Source organism: Bos taurus, chromosome 3, assembly GCF_002263795.3.
Source record: "Bos taurus isolate L1 Dominette 01449 registration number 42190680 breed Hereford chromosome 3, ARS-UCD2.0, whole genome shotgun sequence".
In the NCBI taxonomy this organism is placed as follows: domain Eukaryota; kingdom Metazoa; phylum Chordata; class Mammalia; order Artiodactyla; family Bovidae; genus Bos; species Bos taurus.
Genome location: NC_037330.1, coordinates 67,108,384 through 67,131,834, shown reverse-complemented (window position 1 = coordinate 67,131,834; position 23,451 = coordinate 67,108,384). Strand labels below are relative to the sequence as shown.

The 23,451-nt window shown below is 43.4% G+C and overlaps 1 protein-coding gene across 3 annotated transcripts in view; it reads left to right on the top strand.

Moving 5' to 3' along the window:
• AK5 (adenylate kinase 5) overlaps positions 1–23,451 on the top strand; it is a 259,132-nt gene that overhangs the window by 225,836 nt on the left and 9,845 nt on the right. For all 3 annotated transcript variants that reach the window (NM_001083757.1, XM_005204415.5, XM_005204414.5), the window contains 2 exon segments: positions 1,671–1,787; positions 14,002–14,193. In NM_001083757.1, the coding sequence (NP_001077226.1) occupies positions 1,671–1,787; positions 14,002–14,193 (309 nt within the window).

Below are 23,451 nucleotides of genomic sequence, written 5' to 3'. Positions count from 1 at the left end.
CTTTAACCAGCTACAGTCTCTTTCCCACCTGGAGGCCAGGATGGTTCTCAAAAAGGAAACAGACCACTGCAGTGGTCTCTTTTCTTTCTTTTTCTTTTTTTCTTAAGTTTTGGAGATGTATTTATTACTCTGTTTATTTATATTGGCTACACTGGGTCTTCATTGCTTTTCGAGGACTTTCTCTAGCTTCAGCGAGTAGGGGCTGCTCTTTGTTGCAGTGCTTGGGTTTCTCATCGAGGTGGCTTCTCTTGTCAGCGAGCTTCAATAGTTGCCGCATGTGGCCTCAGTAGTGGTGGCTCAAAGGCCCTAGAGCGCACAGGCTTCAATAATTATGGCGCACAGGCTTAGTTGCTCCAAGGCAAGTGGAATCTTCCTGGACCAGGGATGGAACCTATGTTACCTGCATTGGCTGGCGGATTCCTATCCATTCTACCACCAAGGAAGTCCTGTAGTTGCCTCTTAACAAACCTCCTTCTGCCCACTCTTTTTCCCCTACAGTTTACTCTTTTCACAGCAGCCAGAGTGATTTCTTAAAAACATTTATCCCCCTTCCCAGAACCTTCCAACAGCTCCTCACCACATTTTGAAGGAAATCCAGAGACTTTCCCATGGCTCTGGACTCCAGCTTGCTCTCCAATGCTCTTTTCCATGACTCTCACATTTCCTCTCACCCAACCCACACCCTCATTCTTCCTCCCACAGGCCAGACTGCTCCTGCCTCTGGGCCCTTGCATTGTCAATTTCCTCAGCCTGAGTGAAATTCTTTCATATATGCATATAGCTTGCTCCTTTACTTCATCCAGATCTCTACTTAAATATCACAGTCTATCAAAGAGGCCTGCATATCCCATCTAAAAACAGCACCTCTAACAATCTGCTTCTTCTGATCTGCTTTAATTTTGTTCCTAGTAGTTTTCTCTGATTATTTTTATATATTTACTTGCTCATCTAGTATCTATTTTCACTAAAATATAAACTTCATGAGGATTTAACTCATTATTATCTAGGGATAGATTCTGACTGCTCTTGTGATAGTTGCATTCCCCAGACCCTGCTGAAAGTCAGAGGTAGCCAGGAACTCAGAGAACACAGGGGATTCCCCCCATTTGGGCAGCTGGTAGCTTCCTTGTTTTCTATAAGCACAAGTTAAATCAAAATTTTTAACAAAGTGATATTGCTAGAAAATGCTGCTTCATGTCTACTGAAGTCAGTGCATGTCATGTCAAATTTTACAAAATATTTACTGGGAAAAAAAATCAACACTGAAGCACATTTTATACCATGTTTTGTCTAGTTTTAAACTTCCATTGGGCCTAATTCAAGGAGTGCTACTGCTTGAAATACAGTACCATATTTCACCTAATTTAAGATACCATTATTTTTAGGCAACCCCCAAAACTTTAACCATTAAAATTTACCAGTAAGAAAAAACATCAACAGACTTTGACCCAATACTGATTGTAAAATACCTACCAGTTCCATAGACATTAAAATTGGGTGGTGGGGGGTTGAGATTTATAGTTGATGAAATACAGGATATTGCCATCCACTGTTAATCTAACTAGTCCATTTCTCCCCCTTGCCATGATGGGATGGTTGGGAGACCTTTGGTAACTCCAGTGCTGCTCTGTGGAAGAGTCTGGGTCCTGACTGCTCTCCCTCTGCTCCAGGGCATCATTCTGGAGCTCCTGAAGGAGGCCATGGTGGCCAGCCTCAGCAACACCAAGGGCTTCCTGATTGATGGCTATCCTCGGGAAGTGAAGCAAGGAGAAGAGTTTGGACGTAGGGTGAGTGCTGCTATGGGGATCATCCCAGAAGACAAATAGGGGATATCGTGGAAGCTGAGGGAATAAAGGCAAAGTCCGTCAATTCTATTCATAAAACTTTCTATTATAAATGGAAGAAATTCAGCAAAAAAGTGGGGGGGCGGGGGTGGGCGTGGAGGGTGGGGATGCTGTGGTGGATTTATTGTTCAAGTAACTAAAACCTCCAAGGGTAGTTCACACTTTAGTGGATTCATGTGTTCAAATTTGTTTGTCAGTCATCTGACTTTGTCCATTTCTTGGATTTTCTTTCTTTGCATTGGCCTCATTTTCTTCCTGTTAGAATCATATTCTATCATCTAAGTGATATCACAAACATGTTTCTATTCTCCAGTGGGTCCAGCAAAAAAAAAAAAAAAAGAACCCAGGGTTTTGTATCATTATCCTGGATAATCAGGTCCTGGGCCTGTCACTGAACTAAACACTGTGGATTATCCAGGGATATCCTGGTTCAGCCTGGAGGACCAGGGCAAAGATGGAAGAAAAGGAGGGAAAATGGGTACCACACCTGAACCACACAGAATGAGAAAGGGAAGGGAATTACCTGAAGACAAATAAGATGCTCTAAGAAGATGGAAGGGAGAACAGATCCTGGACAGGCAAAATCAGATATATGCCCAAGGCCTACCCCCTTCACTGGGAGGCCACTCACAGGAGAATAGCAGTAAGTGAAAAATATTGCTCCTATCATTTATAGAACCTACTCTGGGCTGAGTCCTGTGCTACACGCTTTACATACATTATCTCTAATTTGTCCCTCTTGTGCAAACAAGAGAGAAATAACTGTCCCCGTTTGTTAAAGACTCCAGAGCCTACAAGAATTAATATTTATATAGAGATTTCTTTAGACTAGTTTTAAAAATATTTTATTATATAATTTCCTTTGATACATTTTAATTACCTTTTAGATAGAGAAAGGGGTATTTCTTCATGGTAAAGGTGATGAATCAAGCCCAGAGAGGTTAAGTGACTTGCCCACAGTCAAACAGCTAGTAAGCGTCTACTCATTGGTAAGTAGCAGCTACCGGGAGGACTAAGGTTTGGGGGCCCATCTCCATCTACCTCTAACTTCAGCGTTGATTGAGAGGAATTGTACTTTGTGTCTCCTAGGGGTTACTGTAACCTCCTTTTGAGCCTCTGTTTTAATTTCCTTAGATGGCATCTAAATACTTAAAGGACAATTGCTAACCCTCCCTTGCATTTCTTACTTGCAATCAGAATCAGAGAAGAACTTTCCTGTCCTAGTTGGCAAGTGTGGCCCTGACCCCCGGGGCTGACTTTCTTCCTCTCAGCTCAGGAGCCTTTGTCAAGATAGGAGTGAGCAGGGAGAAACAGATTTGTGTGCAAAGCCTGGGCCTGTGGCAGTTCCAGGTAGTTCACTGGAATTCACACACCAGAATTCTAATGAGCTTTTTCCCACCAAACTACTTTAAGAGCTCAGACTTTGATATAATTAACCACTTTTTTGCAAAATGATGTTAGGAGGATCATTTCAGGGTTTTTTGGTGGCTCAGATGGTAAAGAATCTGCCTGCAATGCAGGAGACCCAGGTTCAATCCCTGTGTCAGGAAGATCCCCTGGAGAAGATCATGGCAACCCACTCCAGTATTCTTGCCTGGAAAATTCCATGGGCAGAGGAGCCTGGTGGACTACAGTCCATGGGATTGCAAAGAGTGGGACACAGCTGAGTGACTAACTTTACTTTTATTTTTTTTACAAAATGGAATTGGGAGGATTCTTCTAGTGTTTTTTAAATCACAGTAATATTTTACCATGTTCTGCATATTTATAGAACATCAAATTTACCATCTTAACCAATGTTAAGTGTCTACTTCAGACACGTGAAGTGTATTTGTACTGTCGTGCAACCAATCTCTAGAACTTTTACCATCTTGCAAAACGGAAGCTCTACACTCTTTGAATAGTAACTCCCCACTTCCCTGTCCTCTCAGTCCCTGGAAACCACTGTTCACTCTCTGTCTTTATGAAATGGCTACTACATGTACCTCACATACATGGAATCCCACACATTTGTCCTTCTGTCACTGGCTTATTTTTCACTTAGCATAATGTCCTCAAGTTTCATTCGTGTTGTAGCATATGTTAAAATTTCCTTCCTTTTCAGGAGGAATAATATTTTGTTTATCCATTCATTCATTGATGACTACTTGGGTTACTTCCGCTTTGGGGATGTGGTAATTAATGTTGCTATGAATGTGGGTATACAAATAGCTCTTCAAGACTCTGCTTTCAACTCTTTGGGGTATATACACGGAAGTGAAATTGCTGGATCATATGCTAATTCTATTTTTAATTTTTTGAGGAATCAATACATACACATACATACTGTCAGCCATAGTGGCTACACCATTTTACATTCCCACAAACGGTGTACAAGAGTTTCGGTTTCTCCACATCCTCACCAACACACATTGTCTGTTTTTTTCACAGTTACCATCCTAATGGGTGTCATTGTAATCTTGGTTTGCATTTTCCTAATGATTAATGAAGCTGAGCCTCTTTTCATGTGCTCATTGCCATTTATATTAATATGTCTTCTTTGAAGAATGTCTATTTAAGTCTTTTTCCTATTTTTTAACTGGGTTGTTTGGGTTTTGTTGTTGAGCTGATGGTTGCCTTTTCACTCTGTTGATTGTGTCCTTTAATGCACAGAAGTTTATAATTTTTATATAAACCAATTTATCTTATTTTTGCTTTTGTCTCCTGTGCTTTTGGTGCCGTGTCCAAGAAATTATTGCCAAATCCAGTGTTGTGAAGATTTCCCCCTATTTTTTCTTCTAAGAATTTTGTAGTTTCTACTCTTACATTTAGCACTGTAATCCATTTTGACCTAAGTTTTGTATATGGTATAACATAAGGATCCTGACTCCATTCTTTGAATGTAGATAAACAATTGTCCCAACATCATTGTTTGAAAAGACTTTTTTCGCCACTGAATGGTCTTGGTACCCTTGTCAACAATCATTTGACCATATATGCGAGAGTTTATTTCTGACCTCTCTGTTATATTCCATTGATCTAAATTACTGACTTTATGCCAGTACCACACTATTTTGACTACTGTGGCTTTGTAATGAGGTTTTAAATCAAGAAATGTGAGCCCTCCAACTTCGTTATTTTCAAGATTGCTTTGGCTCTTCAGGGTCCCTTGAGATTCCACAAGAATTTTAGGGCAAAATTATCTCTATTTCTGTAAAAAAAAAAAAAACAAAACGAGCCTTTTGTTCTGATCTAGCCAGCATCTCAGAGAAGGCAATGGCAACCCACTCCAGTACTCTTGCCTGGAAAATCTCATGGACAGAGGGACCTGGTAGGCTGCAGTCCATGGGGTCGCTAGGAGTCAGACAGGACTGAGCGACTTCACTTTATTTTTTCACTTTCATGCATTGGAGAAGGAAATGGCAACACACTCCAGTGTTCTTGCCTGGAGAATCTCAGGGGCAGGGGAGCCTGGTGGGCTGCTGTCTATGGGGTTGCACAGAGTCGGACACGACTGAAGCGACTTAGCAGCAGCAGCAGCAGCCAGCATCTAGGCTGTGAACAAGTCTCCTGGGAATACTCTCTGAATAACAGGAATAAAGACATCTTTCCTGCACCACTTCAGAATTAGGGCCTGTGTAAATCCAAGGGGTGAGGAGAAATCCAGAAAAGAAGAAGGTGTGATTGGGCCCATGAGGGGCTCCCTGCTGAGTGGGGATTGGCCGTTTTGTAAACATTAAAACACAAGGGAGCAAAACCTTAAAAGGGGGGAGGGGGGATGAGTGCTAAAGGCCACCCATCAGCAATATTGATTGAGGTTCAGGCTTCAAGATGGCTGCACCCCACCAGGATATTTCACCCTTGACCTTGCCTGTGAACTTAAGGTCCAAAAGTCCTAGCAGGGTCTTTCGGAGGGTCAGGACAGGTCATGAACTTGCTTGGAAGTGCTGGGGAAAACATCCTTTTCAATGTCTTCTTTTTAATTGCTCTCAGTGGTAGTAGACTTTTCTTCTGAAACCCCCAAATGGCCAAGTGTGATAAATAAGATGTAGGGTAAAAATAAGCATCTTTTTTGTCAACTACTGTGTGCAAACAACAAAATTATGTTCTTTATTCTCCTTTCTTTTTTTACTTTATTCTCCTAACTTTTCTAACTGGTAAGTAAGAACTCACATCATCCATACAGTCTTCCTGATGTAAAGCAAAACCTCCTTCCCCACTGTGGGCCCCATTCAGACAGGTTTTAGAAAGTGTCAGAGGAGAGACACTGACACTCCTAACTAGAACTTAGGAGTGAGAAAGAGTCACCAACGTGATAAGTCGGTAGTTTCAATCAATGCTAAAATTCATGTAGCCATTGCTAAAATATGCAAGTGCCCTGGCCGACAACCTTCAAGTGAGATGTCAATGAAGACAGTCTTCCACATTCTGCCGGCACAAATTCACCAAGATCAAGCATGATCTTGATTTGTCCCTGGGTACAGGAATTTAGAAGATTCTAATATCAAATCAGCTCATGGGAAGAGAACACATGCCACCCTCCAAAACAAACACCTGCTTTAAATCTGACCAGATGAACAAAGATGCTACGAACACAGAATGAGCCGCTGTTGATTCACTTATGCCCTGAAGGGACCCCATCATTTGTGCAGCACCCTCCAAATTACCGGCAAGCAACTCATTTGAAATTTGGCGAGGACAAACACAGATGAACAATTTCACCTCAGAGATTCAGAGTAATCAGCCTGGTTGGGAGCACAGTGAGTGTTCCGTGTGTACCTGTCAGGCCTGCAACTCTGTTTGAAGCCCATTCAGGCTTGTGGATGGTTTCCCAACCCACAAACATCTCAGCAGCCCCTCTATATCCCAGAGACTGATGTGCCTGATGCTTGGGACCATCTGTTGCTGAAAAAAATCCAGTTTAGTTAGTCAGGCTGATGCTTTTGCATGCCTGTAGGTTATTGCTCTGAAAGGCAGGTCCTTTGAGGATCTGCTTGGCTATGACACTACTAAAGGCCAAATGCTAACTCATGTCCATAGCTTAGGGCTAAGTCTGTATGTGATTCCTCTATTATCACCCTATCTCCTATTCCCAAGCCTGGTTTTACCCGCAATGAGTTAAATATCTGTGCCTTTAGTATCCAGCAAAGCATAAGGGAAGGTTGTCTGTGTGTGTGTGTATGTGTGTGTGTGCGTGCATGTGTGTGAAAGAGAAAGAGAGGTAATATGAGGAGCTGGGGTTTCTAACCACCATCCCCATCTCTCACCACATTTGTGAACTCCTGGTTATAGTGACTTTGTGTTCGCAGACCTGTATTCAGAGCCTGGCTTCATATGTCCATGACAAGTCATTTAACTATACATAGTTCAATTTCCTCCTCTATAAAATATAGATTGAAAATAGCTGGGCTTCCCTGCTGGCTCAGTAGTGAAGAATCTGCCTGCCAGTGCAGGAGACGCAGGTTTGATCTGCCGTCTGGGAAGGTCCACTGCCACAAAGCAACGAAGCCCCTGCACCATGGCTACCGAGCCTGCGCTCTAGAGCCCAGCGCTGCAACTACTGACGCCCGTGAGCTCTAGAGCTCACAGTCTGCAACAGAAGAAACCACTGCAACGAGAAGCCCGCGCCCCGAACTAGAGAGGGGCCTCCACTCAACCACAACCAGAGAAAAGCCCGCGCAACCATAAAAACCCAGATCAGCCAAAAATAGATACACAACTAAAATTGCTTTTAAAAAAGAAAATAAATACCTCTAACCATTACCAAAAAATATATATCTTGCCATTTGCAACAACATACATACATCTAGAGGATTATTAATCTAAATAAGTCAGACAGAGAAAGACAAATACTGTATGATATCACTTATGTGTGAAATCAAAACACACAAACAAACAAAATGAAACAAAAATAAACTCATAGATACAGAGAATCAATGGGAGGTTTCCAGAAGGTAAGGAGTGGGGGGAATGGGCAAAATAAGCAATAGGTAAAGATTATATAAACCCCCAGCTATATAATAAATAAGTCACATGAATGTAATATTCAACATAGAGAATATGGTCAGCAATACTGTAATAACTTTGTATGAGGACAGACAGTAACCCTATGGTAATCACTTCATAATGTATATGAACATTAAATCACCATGTAGTACACCTGAAATTTAACATAATATTATATGTCAACTATAGTTCAATTAAAAACAGGAAAATAGCTTCAGTGCTTTCTGGGAAGATTGGATCAAATCCTTGAAATGTGCCTTACATATGTATATGCCTGCATATGGTGTTCAATAAATTGTTACCATTTTTTTTCCAAAATTATATGTATTTTTTCTGACTATAGAAATAGAAATTATATAGATATGAGACAATACAGGAAAATGTAAAACAAAGACTAACTAACCACCCAGAAATAACCTGTTGTCTCTTCTTCCTGCCTTGGTTCTACCTATTCTCATGCAGTTAAAGTCATACAGAATACATAGCTATCTAAATAATAGCTGTTATTTTTTGAGCACTTAAAATGTGCCAGGAACTGAACTATATGCTTTGCCTATATCATTATATTAATCTTTACAATTATGTTCAAGAGATATTATTATCCCCACTTTATAGATTATTATCATCTCAAGGAGAGTGTGTACTCAGCCTGACTCCCTGTAGTGCTTTCCTATGTTAACTCAACATTTACTCTACAGCAGCCGAACTAAACACATATTAACAGAAGTAAATGCACGGGTTATCTCTTTCCTTTCCCCCCAGGAGGTTCTTAGCTGAAATTCTGCCCTTAGCCTGACTACAAAGATGAGTTTCCTGGATGTGTGGATAATGATAGTATATCCCTCTGCCTGACTGCTCTTAACTGTCTCATAACACTATTCATCTACAGAGTCAGTGATTCTGTTTATGTGTGCTTAGTCGCTTAGTTGTGTCCAACCCTTAGAGACCCCATGGACTGTAGCCTGCCAGGCTCCTCTGTCCATGGGATTTCCCAGGCAAGAAAACTGGAGTGGGTTGCCATTCCCTTCTCCAGGGTATCTTCCCGACCCGGGGATCAAACCCCAGGTCTCCCACATTGCAGGTGGATTCTTTACCATCTGAGTCACCAGGGAAGCCCTGAAAATGAAAGTGTTAGTCGTCTCAGTCGTGTCCAACTCTTTGCAACCCCATGGACTATAGCTCATCAGGCCCCTCTGTTCAAGGGATTCTCCAGGAAGGGATACTGGAGTAGGTTGCCATTCCCTGGCAGAGAAGGGAGTGTAAATGCCTCTTCATGCTCCACCTGCCGAAATTATCATCACAAGTCAGCTGACATCCTCATCCTGGTGGGCTGCTCTCAGTCAGGGTGAGTGCTGATCCCAATTAGAGCCCTAGAGACAGCACGAGCAAGTTTATAAATAAAATGAAATGGCCTCTGACACTGTCCACTTCTTTTCCCACCCCACCTCCTCTCCCGGCTCCATTCAGCCCACCAGGCACCTGGCTTGAGTCCCATTCTGAAGTCTCTGGCACCCTACACTAGGGTGAAGTCACCAAGCTTTTGGAGTTACACACAGCAGACTCAAAACTGTCACTAACTAGTCCTCAGTGATCTTGAGCAAGTTGACCTATGTAGGGCTCCATTTCCTCCCCTGTTAGCAGGACGGCACAATATGTCAGCTGCCGAAATGTTCTTACACATCTCAATGCCTTTTCAAGGGCATGTGTGCTCTAATAAGGGTCTCCTGAATACCCAAAGACCATGAAGAACGCCATGCTGCTGGGGCAGAATTCCAGGGAGCCAACAGGGGAGTGGGCACTGGGGACATGGAGTTGTCCATAAGTCTCTATGGTTCATCCAGACAAGGGCTGAGTTCTCTGCCCTCCCACCCATGGGATGTTAGAGACTAACCATGGTCCAGGGTAAAAGAGGCAGAGCTACTCCAAGGAACTTTCTAAAGGAATATACCAAAGCATTCTGAAAAATAATTAAGTGGTGTTTCATTCAAATCTTTCAAAAACTTTCAGGCATTAAAAGCATCAGTGGAAGAAATGAGCTCTGAAACCATGAAAGGACATGGAGGAAACTTAAATGCACATTGCTAAGTGAAAGAAGCCAGCCTGAAAAGGCTGTACACTGTATAAGTTCAACAATGTGATATTCTGGGAAAGGCAATTCTATAGAACACTAAAATCATCAGTAGTTGCAGGGTTAGGGAGGAGAGAGAAAGTGAAAGAAAGTGAAAGTGAAGTCGCTCAGTCGTATCCGACTCTTTGGGACCCCATGGATTGTAGCCTATCAGGATCCTCCGTCCATGGGATTTTCCAGGCAAGAGTACTGGAGTGGATTGCCATTTCCTTCTCCAGGGGATCTTCCCAACCCAGGAGTCGAACCCGGGTCTCCCACATTGCAGACAGACGCTTTACCGTCTGAGCCACCAGGGAAGTCGGAAGGAGGAATTAAATAGAAAGAGCCCAGAAGATTTTTAGAAGGGTGGAACTATTAAATATCATTACTATAATGTTGGATAATGACATTATGCAGTTGTTAAAACCCATAGAATACACAACACAAAGAATGAACCTTAGTGTCAACTATGGACTTCAGTTAACATTTCAGCATTGTTTCATTGCGACATCATCCCTCCTGCCATTGCAGGAGATGTAGAAGACACAGGTTCAATCCCTGGGTCCAGAAGATCCCCTGAAGGAGTTTGAGTAGGCTTCAGGAGTTGGTGATGGACAGGAGAGCCTGGCATGCTGCAGTCCATGGGGCCGCAAAGAGTCAGACATGACTGAGTGGCTGAACTGAACTGAACTGAACTAAAAGACATAATAGGGGAAACCAGGGATGGGGAAAGATATATAGTAATTCTCTGTATTATCTGCTCAATTTTCACATAAACCTAAAACTTCTAGGGCTTCCCTGATAAATCAGTTGGTAAAGAATACGCCTGCAATGCAGGAGACCCTGGTTCAATTCCTGGGTCAGGAAGATCCCCTGGAGAAGGGAAAGGCTTCCCACTCCAGTATCCTGGCATGGAGAATTCCATGGACGGTATAGTTCATGGGGTCGCAAAGTTGGACACAACTGAGCGACTTTCACTTCACTTAAAACTTCTAAAACTTAAAATCTATACAGGCCGTTTTCAAATAGAATGATTGCTTGATAGCTTTTTATGTAAGAAGAGAGCGCTGACTCCAGGAGAGACAAGTCAGGTCTAACCCCAGGCTTAGCAGGAGGAAATGGCTTGGTGGAGCAGCTTCTCAAGGTCTTATTTTGTGAAGAATCACCTGGGGATCTTCTTAAAATGCAGGGTCAGCAGGTCAGGAGTGGTGCCTGAGCTTCTGCATTTCTAACAAGCTCCCAGGTGAAACCTGAGCTGCTGGTCCACGACCCATACTTTCTGCATGGAATCAACCTCTCTGTCCTGCACTTATTTATTGTCAGATCCTGCTCAGACACACATAATCTCTGTTTGTACCTAAATGAGTCCCGTAATTGTCTTTTGTGTCCCCACGAGTGCCTAAAAACCCCCACAATAAGAAAAATAGCCTAGTTTCCAAACACAACCCCAGCCAGAAACTGTTCCATAAGCCAAATGCTGTAACTAAACCCTAGCCTGCCTCTCAAGCTTGCCCTCTGCTGGTGGACACAGGTCATTGTCTTCTAAACTTTCACCCAGCTTTCATACTGCTCAAATGCTCTTTTTTTTCTTCCAATTAATAAAGTCAGAAAAATTAGATGACATGTCCCAGAGGTTTATTTCACCCTTTTAGATTTTTGAGAACTTTTCTACTCTGTTCCTTGAAGTACTTCCTTCAGAGTGGGAAGATAAATCATGGAACAACACAGACAACTTAAAACTGTGTGTGTTGTCCTGAAGTACTCCCCTACCCTGACTTTGTTCCCATCCCTCCCAGGGCTTTCCATGGTAGAGCAGTAAGACTTCCTTTACATTGCCAGATCGGAAGGGAGCAACAGTTCCTTTTGATCCAGAGTTGGGACTGGTAGTGGAGACAAGGTTGGTGTCTTCCAGAGGCATCAGAAGCAAAAGAAGACTTTAAGAAGGATGGGGAGATGGGGAGAGTCATGCTATTGATCATATCACTATCATTCATTCAGGAACAAATTTATTTATTACCTACTGGATAAGGCTGGATATACCCATGCCTCAGTCATTCTGCACACTCCCTCTGCACCACCGCCCCCCACCCCAACCACCTCCAAGCCCTACCCTTTGGCCCTGTGGGCTGCTTCTAGCTACTGTCCTTGTGCAGTCAACCTCTTAGAAGCGTGGTAGAGCTCATCGCTTCACTTTCTTGTCTATCCATTTCTTCCTTGGCCTTGGAGCCAGGAGCTGAGCATTCCTAACCCCTGAACACAGAGATTGTAGCTCATATGGGTAAGCATGCTGCTGCTGCTAAGTCACTTCAGTCGTGTCTGACTCTGTGCGACCCCATAGATGGCAGCCCACCAGGCTCCCCCGACCCTGGGATTCTCCAGGCAAGAACACTGGAGTGGGTTGCCATTTCCTTCTCCAGTGCATGAAAGTGAAAAGTGAAAGTCGCTCAGTCGTGTCTGACTCTAGCGACCCCATGGACTGCAGCCTACCAGGCTCCTCTGTCCATGGGATTTTCTAGGCAAAAGTACTGGAGTGGGGTGCCGTAGCCTTCTCCATATGCTTACTATGGGTAAGCATAGTGCATGCTAAGTCGCTCAGTTGTGTCTGACTCTTTTGCAACCCCATGGACTGTAGCCTGCCAGCCTCCTCTGTTCATGGAATTTTGTCTGCAAGAATACTGAAGTAGGTAGCTATTTCCTCTGCCAGGGGATCTTCCCAACTGAGGAATCAAGTCACTTCTCCTGTGTGTCCTATACTGGCAGGCAGATTCTTGACCACTGAGCCACCTGGGACTCCAATAAGCATAGCAGCTGATACTTACAGTTTGCTCTATCCTAAGCAATCTACTTGCATTGCTGCTGCCATTTAGTCACTGTCATGTCAAACTCTTTGAGACCCCATGGACTGCCAGGCTCTTCTGTGCATGGAATTCTCCAGGCAAGAATACTGGAGTGGGTTGCCATTTCCTTCTGCAGGGGATCTTCCTGACCCAGGAATCAAAGCTGCATCTCCTGCTTGGCAGGTGGTGCTTCACCACTGAGCCACCTAATTCTTACAGCAATTCTGTGATGATCCTCATCATACAAATGAGAAAGTTGGGGTGCAGAGAAGTTGAGAGACACAGTTAGTAACTTAATTTGTTATTTTCTCTAATAGGTTTCTGGGGGTTGATGGGATCCATTATTCTGTTGCAGTCGGATGGGGGGTAAGACCAAGTAGACAGGTCTGAAGCAGGGGCTGGGATATCTGCATCAGCCAAGGACTGGTCAGGCATCTCTGTCCACATGGCCTCTCAAAGAGGCTAGCTTGTGCTTCCTCCCAGCTTATCAGTGAGCATCATTGGAAATCTTAGATGGTGGTTGACCAGGCAGGAACTGCAAAACTTCTTATGATCTTGCTTCCAAAATTAGGTGACATCATTTTCACTATATTCTGTCAAAATATATAACAGTCCAGCTCAGATTCAAGTAGGTAGAAGAATAGTCACCATGTCTCAATGTGGGAAGAGCTTAAAGTATGTTGAGGCAAGGAACCAATGAAGACCATCTTGGAGACAAGTCATTACACCAGGATTTGACCCTAAGCAGCCTGACTCCAACCTTTGTATGCTCAACCATTATGCTCTACTGACCTCCACATAGTACAAGACGCAGCCGTACTGTGCTCTTGGTACCAGCTCTTGGTGGCTGGTATAAGACATAATGGTGGACAAAGGAAGAGGTGATTAACTTGCCTCTGTAAATCAGGAAAGGCTGACAGCAGGAAGTATTACACACACACAGCCCTCCCCCTGCTGTGGAGGACAGATTATGACTGCACTGGGCAGCATTCTACGCAATCCCTCCATTACACGAGGTGACCTAAAAGCTGAGGGCGGTTCTGTGGAAAGTTGCTGACCTGGAAGTGAGGAGCTGTGATATCCTGTCCCAGCTGTGTCACATTGTAGGCCTGGAACCTCAAGAGAAAGCAGAAGGTCAAGGCAGGAAAGAACTAGCGTGCCCAGGCCTCTCCAGAACCTTGCAGGGTAGAATTCCTGACCATGTTGTGCCGCCCTCTCCCATCCCCAGATTGGAGACCCACACCTGGTGATCTGTATGGACTGCTCAGCAGACACCATGACCAACCGCCTTCTCCAGAGGAGCCGGAACAGCCCACAGGCAGATGACAACACCACCACCATCGCCAAGTGCCTTGAGACCTACTACCGGGCCTCCATCCCTGTGGTCGCCTACTATGAGACAAAAACACAGCTACATAAGGTAAGTCCCCTCACGGCCCCCCAAAATGAGCCAACTATCCACTTTTTTTTTTTTTTTTCAAAAACAAAGAAAAGAAGTAGGAAATTTCAGGTTTAGGGATTTTGGAGTTAGAACTGCATTGTTGTTGTTGTTCAGTCGCTCAGTCGTGTCTGACTCTTTGCAACCCCATGGACTGCAGCACACCAGGCCTCCCTGTCCTTCACCGCCTCCCGGAGTTTGCTCAGACTCATGTCCATTGAGTCAAAGATGCCATCCAACTATCTCATCCTCTGTCATGCCCTTGTCCTCCTCCCTTCAATCTTTCCCAGCATCAGGGTCTTTTCCAATGAATCAGCTCTTTGCATCAGGTGGCCAAAGTACTGGAGCTTCAGCTTCAACATCAGTCCTTCCAATGAATATTCAGGACTGATTTCCTTTAGAATTGACTGGTTTGATCTCCTTGCCTTCCACGGGACTCTCAAGAACCTTCTCCAACACCACAATTTGAAGGCATCAACTCTTCAGCACTCAGCCTTTTTTCTTGTCCAGCTCTCACATCCGTGAACTGCATACAGCTGCACAATTGGGGCCAGCATGTGGGTCCCTTATGCTCTTCACTTTTTGTATCAATCATCATATGGATCATGAAAAGCTGGTCATACAGTGTTTACAGAAGCCAATACAGTTGCTCCATTTTCCAAGAAGGAGGGAGGGAGGACAGGACGAGGGATAAGGCATTAGTTCTGACTTTCAGACCTCAGCTACACAGGAGAATCCAAAAGGTCTCATCTAGACCTAAAATTCAACAACTTTGAATGTCTAAATTTTGGCATAGTTCCTCACTGACACTTGGCTGACTCAGTTTCTTGCAATAACTAGTGTTACTAGGAGAAGCAGCATATGGGGCCAGGAGAGCAGATGAGGTGAAACAGTGAGGCAATGGGTGGTCAGCTCAATGATCAGGAGCAATAATCCATGCTGAGTCACTGTAAAGTTCATGAATTTGGGAAAGCTACCCAATCTTTATTCATTCACTCATTTAATATATATGTACCAAGCACTTCCTACGGGCCATCCATTGCCCTGATGGTTTGGATGCAGGTAATAAGATGTAGTCCTTGCCTGCTAGAGCCTAGGGTTTAGTAGGTGTGCATGCGTGCTAAGTCACTTCAGTCACGTCCAACTCTTTGCAACCCCATAGACTGTAGATCACAAGGCTCCTCTGTCCACAGGATTCTCCAGGCAAGAATATTGGAATGGGTTGCCATGCCCTCCTCCAGAGGATCTTCCCGACTCAGGAATCAAACCCATGTCTCCTATGGCTCCTGCCTTGCAGGCAAATTCTTTACCACTGAGCCACCCAGGAAGCCAGGGTTTAGTAGGGGAGACAGACAAATCAGTGATCACAATATGGAGTGAAAATGAGCAGAGAGTAAGTTCTGAGGGCCCTTTAACCTGATCTAAAGGAAGACAGAGGAAGGTCACCAGAGAAGAACTAAGCTGAGCCCGAAGTGGGAATGCTGTGAGAGGAGCAGAGCACTTCACACAGAAGGAGCTTGGCTGTGACATAAAGTGCCAAGAAAAAGATAGAGAAGTGGGTGTGGAGAGGCAAGCAGGGACCAGATCAAGGTGAACCTGTCCTGGGAGCTACTGAAGGGAACAGACATAGTCAGGATTTCCACTTTGACAGCTCACTCCATCAGCTTAGTGGGGAATGGATCCCAAGAAGATTAGGCCAGGAGACCACCGGGAGGTGGGATGGATCCAGGAACCAAACCCTCAGAACCCAACACAGAGGAGAGAGAGTAGACAGCTACTATCTGCTTTTCCCAGGGAGTTAAAAGGAAACATCTTCGATCAATAATGTATCTTGGAGGGAGCTACATGATTGATTCCTTGGGGAAAACCATTGATAATGAAATCTTATCTTCTGAGCCAGTTAATTGTCCATTTTCCAGACCCTTAAGAACTTAACCCTGTTTAGTATCTGAGAGGTGTCCCAGGATTTAACTCAGAGATGTCCCGTATGTGACATGAGAGACACCACCCCCACCTTTTTCACCCACAGCAGCCACTGCTAAGCCATCGTTGTTTTTCCCTCAAGACCTTGACTTGGTCTTGAGATGTTAGCATAGCACAACAGGCAGCTCCTTCCAGTTACTAGGACTTAATGTGCAAGATGAATCCTGTTTGCTGTGCTTCATGTAGCCTTGAAAGTGAAAGTCACTTAGTCATGTCCGACTCTTTGTGACCCCATGGACTATATAGTCCATCACAGTATAGTCAATGCCGTGACTATACAGTCCATGGAATTCTCCAGGCCAGAATACTGGAGTGGGTAACCTTTCCCTTCTCCATGGGATCTTCCCAACCCAGGGATCAAAACCAGGCCTCCCACATTGAAGGCAGATTCTTTACCAGCTGAGCCACAAGGGAAGCCCAAGAATACTGGAGAGGGTAGCCTGTCCCTTCTCCAGGGGATCTTCCCGACCCAGGAATCAAACTGGGGTCTCCTGCCTTGCAAGCGGGTTCTTTACCAACTGAGCTATCAGGAAAACCCCTCGTGTAGCTTTAGTTGCCACATAAAACAAAGACCCAGATCTTTAAACAAGCAAATAAAAAGTATATCATAAAAGGGCAGGGTCTTAATAATTTGGGTGACAAGGTCTTTCCAGGATTCATGATTTCCACCCTCATGCCACCTGGAACACAGATGGAAATTATCCAGAGAGAAGAGGGTTTCTCCCTCTTTCAAGATTTACAGAGGTGAGAAAATCCTGAATTAAGACTTTAGCCACTTTCAGAGTCAGGAAAGCCCTTTTATCTCTCTCCTGTATCTTTCTAGCCTAAGTACTACATACTCACACATGATTGGCACGTGGACACAGGGCTAACCGAGTTCTCCAATACAGCTGATCTCTGGGATCCTCCTTAGAAACAGTTAAGTTAGTGGGGAAGGGAGCTTCCTGTAGCATGTGGCTCAGCTCTTCAGCTTCCCCCACATTTTGGAGATGTTGGCAGCTGGATCTGTGGTGAGGTAACGTATACGAACCATTGGCAAATATTTAAAACCACTCCAAGTTCTGACTCCAGAGCAGTGTGGGCTCCAGCCCTCAGGTCTCTCCTAGGGCCTCTTGGAGGAAGTCCTTTCATCCCTGCCCCTGCCCCGGGCTGTCCTCCACATCTAGCTGCCAAGAGGAACAGGCTTCCTCCGCCACCTGGAGCAGAGTCAGTGCAGGGTAGCCTCGTGCCAGCCCAGGGACCCAGGGATGGGAGACTGGCTTGTAGGTGCCCCATGGGGCTTGCCAGCAGCTCAGGTGGGGATTGGAGAAGCAGTGAGGGAGCCGGCTGGCTTGGTCTGTATTGGAGAAGGTGAAAGCCTCTGGCCTTTTGTGTTTTCTGGCCTTCTGGGCTCTTGCCTGGTCTCTGAGCACCAGTTTGATCAGCTCCTGATCTCAAGTGATAGCCTGCATCTTGTTCATGTGATGCTCTTTGGAGTCTTAGTACCCCCTCCCTGTCTCATTGGTAATTGAGCCCACAGCAGGACTGCTAACCTCCAGGTGGGCTCCTGGATCATGTAGGGAGTTTTCTTAAACTACATGGGGGTGGTGAATGAACTTCGAGATTCAAGTGAGACCATTCAGTAGTGGCTCAGTGAGATTTCTTTAGGAATTAGAGCCACAGAAACAGTCCAGCCCAGAAAAAGACCACCCTCCAAAAACCCTTCCCTCTAACCTGTGTTATCCACTTATGCTTACTCTCCATCCACCCCCTGACACCTTTACTGCCTGATGATGTGTGTGTGTGTGCTTGGTCATGTCCAGCTTGGTAGCCTGCCAGGTTCTGTCCTTGGGATTTTTCAGGCAAGAATACAGGAGCGGGTTGCCATTTCCCACTCCAGGGGATCTTCCGACTTAGGAACAGAAGCCAAATTCCCTGTGTCTCCTGCATTGCAGGGGGATTCTTGACCTCCTGAGCCATCGGGGAAGCCCACTGCCTAATGATAGTCAGTCCTTTTTGCCACCAACTATCTGGAAAAGTGCAATGGAATTTCAAACAAAAGTAAAAAACAAAACAAAACCAAGTTTATAGAGCCACTGCCTTATTCTTTGTTATGCCATCATGATATAATGATGTAAAAGTTAGAACTTCTTGTAACATAAACCAAGGGGTAGAAGCATATGTGATCCAAATGGATCCTCTGACCTTCCGTTTTCCCCTCTAATAAAGTCAGCTTTCTGCTGCATCTAAGAAAGAATTAGAACTTTCGTCCATGTCACTCCCTTCCTCCTTGCACTCAAAGTAGACATCATTAGGCAATTGTGGTTCTTCTTTCCTATCCGTTCTGGATGTTGCCTTAGAAATTTTATCAGGGACTTCCCTGGCAGCCCAGTCGTTAAGAATCTGCCTGCAGAGCTTCCCTGCAGGCGACTCAGTGATAAAGAATCCACCTGCCAATGCAGGAGACACAGGTTCAAGGGATCTGGGAAGATCCCACATGCCATGGAGCAAGCAGCTAAGCCCGTTCACCACAACTATTGAGCCTGTGTCCTAGAAGCCAGGAGCTGCAGGTTCTGAAGCTGAAGAGCCCTCAAGCCCATGCTCCCAGCACGAGAAGCCACCACAATGAAAAAGCCCAAGGACCACAACTAAAGTAGCCCCCACTCACCACAACTAGAAAAAAGCCTGCACAGCAACAAAGACCCAGCACAGCCAAAAATAAATAGATAAACAAAAGATGGAAAAGGATTAAGTTTAAAAAAAAAAAAAAGGAATCTTGTCAGCCTATGCAGGAGGTGCAGGTTCAATCTTTGGTCGGGAAACTAAGATCCCACATGGCTCGCAGCCAAAAACCCAAAACATAAAACAGAAGCAATATTGTGATAAATTCAATAGACTTTAAAAATGGTCCACATCAAAAAATCTTTAAAAAAAAACTTTATCGACACAGCAGTACAGGTAGTCTCGCCCAACTCACTAGAGTTGACCCATAAAAGAAAGCTTTTTTCACCTTGAGTTAGAGAATTTATAATTGAAAAAATAATTGAAATGAATCATTTTGATGGGCTTCCCTGGTGGCAATAGTGGTAAAGAACCTGACTGCCAGTGCAGGAGACATAAAAGACTGAAGATTGATCACTGGGTCGGGAAGATCCCCTGGAGAAGGAAACGGCAACCCACTCCAGTATTCTTGCCTGGAGGATCCCATGGACAGAGGACCCACTCCAGTATTCTTGCCTGGAGGATCCCATGGACAGAGGACCCACTCCAGTATTCTTGCCTGGAGAATCCCATGGACAGAGGAGCCTGGTGGGCTACAGTCCATGGGGTCACAAATAGTCAGACACAACTGAAGTGACTTAGGATGCATATAGCATTTTAAAGTGAATGACATAGTAACTGTCCAGAGGCTCCCTGGTTTGAGTGTAAGAAAGCCAGAGTCGCTGAGGTGTGTATTCACTTTGGGAACTTGGTGAGTCATTTCACTGCTAAACCTTTCAGCAGAATAAAATGAATGGACAGAATGGGATCTCCTGGAATACCCTAGGTCTATCACTCTATGCTTCTCAGGAAAAAAAAAAAAAAAACATATATATATTTGTAGTCATGCATACTTTTCTGTTTTAGAAAACACAAAAAAGTAGGTAGTCCCATAACTCAGAGGCAAACAGTCCTGATTGTTTCCTTCATATCTTTTTGCTATGAATTTTTAAAGCATGATGCTGACCACAGGTATATTCATGAGATTGTAGATAACAGCTGGCCTAACCTGAAACATGGAGCTTACTTGTAAGGTGATGTGAACCAGGGCTGAAACGGGTCCAGGAAGCCTCTGGGACCAGGCTCCCTTCTGCTCCTCACGGCTGTCTTCCCCTTCTTCTCTCTCCCATCCTGATTTTTCTCTTTCTCTGGTCCAGAAGCTAGAATATGGCAAACATACAGCTTCCACGCTCATGTTCCCACAACAGGTCCAAATTCCAGAGAGAATTATTCTGGCTGGCCGTGCTTTCTCTGGTCCCTGGTCCTACCAGCTATGGCCGGGCAGGTGGGGTCACATGGGGCTTTTTCATCTGTTCGGTAGCTGTTTATTGAGTGCACACTTCATGTCAGATTCTTGGTGCTGGAAACACAGCACTAAAAATCCCTCACTGAAAAAAGAGCAGTAGACAAGAAAACAATTGCTGATAGGATTAGCTCTATGAAAAAACAAAACAGAGTGGGTTGTTACAGGTGAAAAGTCTCTAAGGAGGTAGCATTTGAATTAAGATCAGACTAATAAAACTATGGTTGCCTGATGGCCTGGTACTTGTCCCTGAAAATTGGGTGGGAAACAAGAAATTCCCAGAAGAAAAGATCTTGTAAACTGGGAGAAATTCTAGAAATAGCTTATTCAAGTGGCATGTACAAAAGTGTATAAATTGATATTTAAAACCTCTCCTTTTGCTAAGGATACAGCTGCTTTTAAAAAAGAAACTAGAAAATTTAAGAGCATAAAGATAAAAATAACCCGGAATTATTCCACCCAAAGATAAAATTGATAAACAAAGAAAACATTTTAATGTATTTTCTTACATTCTTGTTTCTTCATTTTTAATATGCTTTTTGCTCCTGGCATCATAAGCCCAGAAACGTCCCCCAGCCCTAGAGAAAGCAGTCCTGACAATAGATGATATCTGTTCCTGGGTTATTTATTAGTCTTAATCAATTTAGAAAATAAAAAGAGAGGCCAGTGACTCATTAAACAGGCACTTAACAGATGCAGAAAATCCACTTCCTTGGCAACTTGGCATTTATAAAGGAGAAAATAAGTTATTCGTTCTGCAGCTCTTCTGCTAAAATGTCCCAACTTCATAAATAGTTTAGCCATTTTTAGTAAGTCCTGAAATATAGCTGTATGCATTTATTGTTCTGGGTAGTCATCCAACCTGGCAGGAGACTTCCTGTGAACTGAGGGATAAAGAATGAGAAATGCCATTGCTGGAACTTCCATGAAAGGAGTGGAAGCAGAAGGCTGCATTGGATCAAATTTTACCCCTTGGATATAACAGTCCATTTGATAGCCCTAAATCAATTGGATTCTTGACTGGAGTCTAATACGAGGCAAGGAAAACCCCAAATTACTTGTGTACTCTGAATTCTCTGTGCTTGAATCCTTCATTTGAATTCTTCTTTCAATTGGGTAAAATAATTTGAACTAATTTTTAGTTCAATCTCTCTATGACTGTCTAGGTAGTGTCGCTATGGTGGTTTTATACATCAAATACCATTTCACTAGATCTAAAATTTAGGTCATAATATTTATCTATCAAATTTAGGTCATAATATTTCTCTATCAATTGTTTTCAACCATTTAGTGTTGTGGAGAAAAGGCCAAAACAAATTTGAAAGTAAACTTTTTCAACTTGTATCTTTAAAGAAATGTTTTAATGTGTTTCCACATAATTCAAAACTTGTGTCCAGATATAGGTCTGATTTTCACTGATCCTCAATGGCATGATAATTTTGTTTTAACTCAAGAATATTTTCTGTAAGTATTTTTTATGTACCACTCTCTCTTGTTTTTCTCAAGTACACACAGATCTCTTCTTCCAGTGCCACCCGATAGAAATTTAATGTGAGCCACATGTGTAATTTTAAATTTTCTAATAGCCATAATTTTAAAAGGAAAAGGAAACAAGTGACACTTTTTATCAGGCCTTTGAAATCTGGTGTGTACTTCACACTTGCAACACAGCTCATTTTGCGGTAGCCACATTCCAAGGGCTCAGTAGCAACAGTGACTTCTGGACTAGACAGCTCAGTTTTCTATCTATAAGCCACTCCATTATTTTCAATTTTTTTCTGTCTACTTTCTAGGAAAAATCCCAAAGTTGTCTTCCACGTTACCCAACTCAATTTTCTATTCCATTGGCTCCTTCTTTCCAGCTACCAACATTGATTTTAATTCTCATGTGTTTTTCTGTATTTTTACCTTAGCTGATTCTTTTCATCTGATGCTGTTGCTATTTCAGTCTAAACCTGTTCTAATTTCATGACTTTCTGCTCTTATTGATAGCAACCATGTTTTCTTACATACTGCATACTGTTTAAACTAACAATGAAAGTGAAAATATTAGTCCTTGAGTTGTGTCGGACTTTTTGTGACGCTGTGGACTCCTCCGTCCATGGGATTCTCCAGGCAAGAATACTGGAATGGGTTGCCATTCCCTTCTCCAGGGGATCTTCCCAACCCAGGGATCAAACCCGGGTCCCCTGCATTGTAGGCAGGTTCTTTACCATCTGAGCCACCAGAGAAACTCAAAATATACATTAATTGTCCCTCCTGTGTGCTCTCATAAACACCATTTCTCTCTCCATCTTTGTATTTATTATGTTTTGCTTTTTATTTCTTTACTTCTCTACATCTACCAATAAGAAGTGAACTCCCTCCCCTTGCCGCCCCTCTCCCTCTCCCTCCTGACATTAATCAACACATACTTCTTCTATGGTGGAAAGTTCTGATTTCATGAAAATACTACCATCCTGTACACATGTCTGAAGCATCTGGAAGTCAATACACGTTGCAGAAATGGTTTTTTTTAATAGTTACTAACATTCCATATTAACATATTATCTAATTTATTCAACTAGTTTATTTCTCATTTAGTTTGGTTACTACTAAATATGCAGTAAATAAACACACTCATTTAGGCTTTTGTTTCTAGTATGAGAGACTGCTGAACTGTTTTAAGCAGAGACCTCTTAATCTCCTTCACCGATTTCTCCCAAGCCCACCAATCCCCCTTCCCCTGCTTCTGGCAACCACCCATCTTTTCTCTGTCTGTGAGTCTATTTTCCCTTTGTTCTCTTTGTCTCTGTCATGACTTATTTCACTTAGCACAGTATCCTCTAGATCCATCTATGTTGTCGTTCTTCTTGTGGCTGAGTGGTATTCCACTGTGTATAGGTACCCGTCGTCTTTGTCTATTCATCTACTGATGAATGTTTAGGCTGTTCCCATATCTTGATTATTGTGAATAGTGGTGCATATATGTTTTCCCATTAGTGTTTTTTTTTCCCTTTGGGTAAATATGCAGAATCATGTGGTAGCTCTGTTTTTAATTTTTTAGGAACATCCATACATCCATATTATTTTCCACAGTGTGTGTAGCAATTCATATTCCCATCAACAGTGCACAGGGGTTCTGTTTTCTCTGCATCCTCACCAATATGTTATTTTTTGTCTTTTTGACAATAGCCATTCTGACAGGTGTGAGGTGATATCTCACTGTGGTCTTG